Source organism: Gavialis gangeticus, unplaced genomic scaffold, assembly GCF_001723915.1.
Source record: "Gavialis gangeticus isolate Ggan-Ray unplaced genomic scaffold, GavGan_comp1, whole genome shotgun sequence".
Taxonomy (NCBI): Eukaryota; Metazoa; Chordata; order Crocodylia; family Gavialidae; genus Gavialis; species Gavialis gangeticus.
Genome location: NW_017728992.1, coordinates 158,763,934 through 158,766,246, shown reverse-complemented (window position 1 = coordinate 158,766,246; position 2,313 = coordinate 158,763,934). Strand labels below are relative to the sequence as shown.

The 2,313-nt window shown below is 40.3% G+C and overlaps 1 protein-coding gene across 6 annotated transcripts in view; it reads right to left on the bottom strand.

The window, feature by feature from the left end:
• Positions 1-1,350, bottom strand: part of MATN2 (matrilin 2) — a 120,369-nt gene extending 119,019 nt beyond the window's left edge. For all 6 annotated transcript variants that reach the window (XM_019527974.1, XM_019527973.1, XM_019527976.1 and 3 more), the window contains exon 1: positions 1,186-1,350. In XM_019527974.1, coding sequence (XP_019383519.1) covers positions 1,186-1,318 — 133 coding nt within the window. In that variant the 5' untranslated portion in view covers positions 1,319-1,350. The remainder of the gene's footprint in view (positions 1-1,185) is intronic.
• Positions 1,351-2,313: the final 963 nt, after the last annotated feature.

The window sequence follows — 2,313 nt, the reverse complement described above, 5'->3', positions numbered from 1 at the left end:
CTCTGGGCAGCTGCAGCAAGCAGCGGGCAGGCTGCAAACATCTGTGCTGGGCTCTAGAGCTCTGGCATCAGCTCTGTGCTTGCAGCAACTTCATGCGCATCTCGGGGTGGGCTGTACTGAGAGGTCGGAGTAATTTCATCAGCTAAACTGGGTGAAATATAATTTGTTTGCCATGAATTGCTAGAGTCCTTATGTTTAATTCTTAAAATTTCAAAAGCAGCCTGTGTCCCAAAGAACATATATAAATGTGCATCATCATGAATATGATGACTGACAGGCCTGGAGTTTGTGGGTTTGAAGTTGATGGAACCTGGAATGTGAGGAGACCAACAGGGCAACATTTCAGAGGGAACAGTATAAAAGGTTTCTTTTGCAACAGTGAAAAGCTTGGAAGAATTTTATTAAAATTAGCTGTCCTCTGAAAAATTAATGTGTCAAATCTAGAGATTAAATTTGCTCATAGAGTGTAAACAGAGATTTCAGTCTTCTTTTAAGAGGAAATCCTAATGCAGCACAGTTTTAGTCATGGAGTAGCTTCCAATGCCTCCCTAATATGCCACAGTTACAATTTTTTAATGTATGATTTTCACCTCTTCATTAGATTAAATTTAGTGGAGCATGACCCTGACTAACTCTTGTCTTCAAACAGAACACTAGCTGACCACTGTACTAGCACAGGAAGTAGAGTCCATGATCAGTGAGGATTCAATGAGACCCTCTCAATCTTCAGAATATCCCACCCACTAAGCTCAAGTGCCAGTCTCTCAGCAATTCCCATAGCATAGCAGGCAAAATCTCTAGCCATCTGAAGAAAATCAACCTGATGAAAATGAAGGGATTACTTTTGAATGATCTAAATAGAAAGCTAAATAGAAGACTAATAATATCCCTTTCCATTGCCTGTTGACTACATTAGCTTTAACCAATCAAAGATATACATACAGAGCTAGCTAAGGTCATAAGATAAGGTCTTTGCTCTGCTGGACATCTTTTTGGAGAAAACACAGCAGTTAGATTAAATTACAGTACACCAAGCACACCATTAGCATATCCTCCCCAGAACAACCCCCCTCTCTCAATTCTCCCTGCAGATGGCAAACTCCCTTTTATTATAAATTACCTGAGCCAATATCTGGCCATCATGCTTTCATAATTTGCATCTAAGGTGGGCTTACTGCAACTCACCAAGTAAAGCTTGTGGATTGGCATGCCTTTTTTGCCTTAAAAAGGCTCCTGGAAGTTCTCTCCTCTTGGCTGAGGCAATGAAAAGTAGAATTTGTCCAGACAGAAAGAGGAAGCATGCAATCATTTTCTTCATTTTCAGAAAGAAGATGGACAACCAAGGATACCAAACTGTAACAGAGAAGAAGAGTGAAATGAACTCTCTGAGTGCAATAGATTTCATGATCCTGGCCACCACCCTGGTTCCACTGCTCCCCTTCTGTCATGCAAGCATCCAGTTATGCAGATGAAAAATGGGTCTTGTATCTCCAATAAAGAAGGTCTACATAAACATGAATTTCAGTCAGCAGACTTCAGTCTGGTCTTTTTAAGAATGCTATAAATATATCACTTTCATAGCTGACATTTAAAATAAATTCAAAAGAAGCTTTCAAAAGAAGCAAATGGATGGAAACATAGAAAAGGGACTTTCACTCAGTGTTCCTATTACTTTGTACAAGTAGATTTGGGATATATATTATCATGCTTAAAACTCTGATCTGTCTGTGGCTGGAAAATATTTTCCCAAGATATATGTCACCTCAGCTCTATCTTTGCCTCCTCTATGCCTTCTCTCTTCCCTATCCCACAAACAGCTCACTCATGTTGATTGCCATAAAGGAGGCAGCCCACAGTAGTAATGCTGTGATAATGAAGCTGAGCCAACAGCCCTGAAAGATGTGCAGACTGACAGGCAAAACTATACTCTTTTCCTAGAAAAAAAATTCCATTTAACATGGAACAAGATGGCAAATTTCACAGGCAACTTTAAATATCATCAGCACTTTTTAATTACACTTGTTATTGAAGCAGTGTTTTCCAAGATGCTGATAATGTTTTTGTACATTTCCCCAAGTCTGCGGTATAGAATCATACTAAGAATCATGTTTGGCTCCTGGTCGTTCCCAGGGCCTAGCTACCTAAGAGTATACCTATACTGTGTCCTCAGGACTCCCCAGCATCATTGTTCTCAAGTACCCCCACACACCCACCCACTCCCATTCACATATGCCTGGATATGAAGATGTGAAACTGCTCTATGGCACTACCTTCTGTAGTCCAAATATTGCAGAGGAAGAGTGCATGCTACAG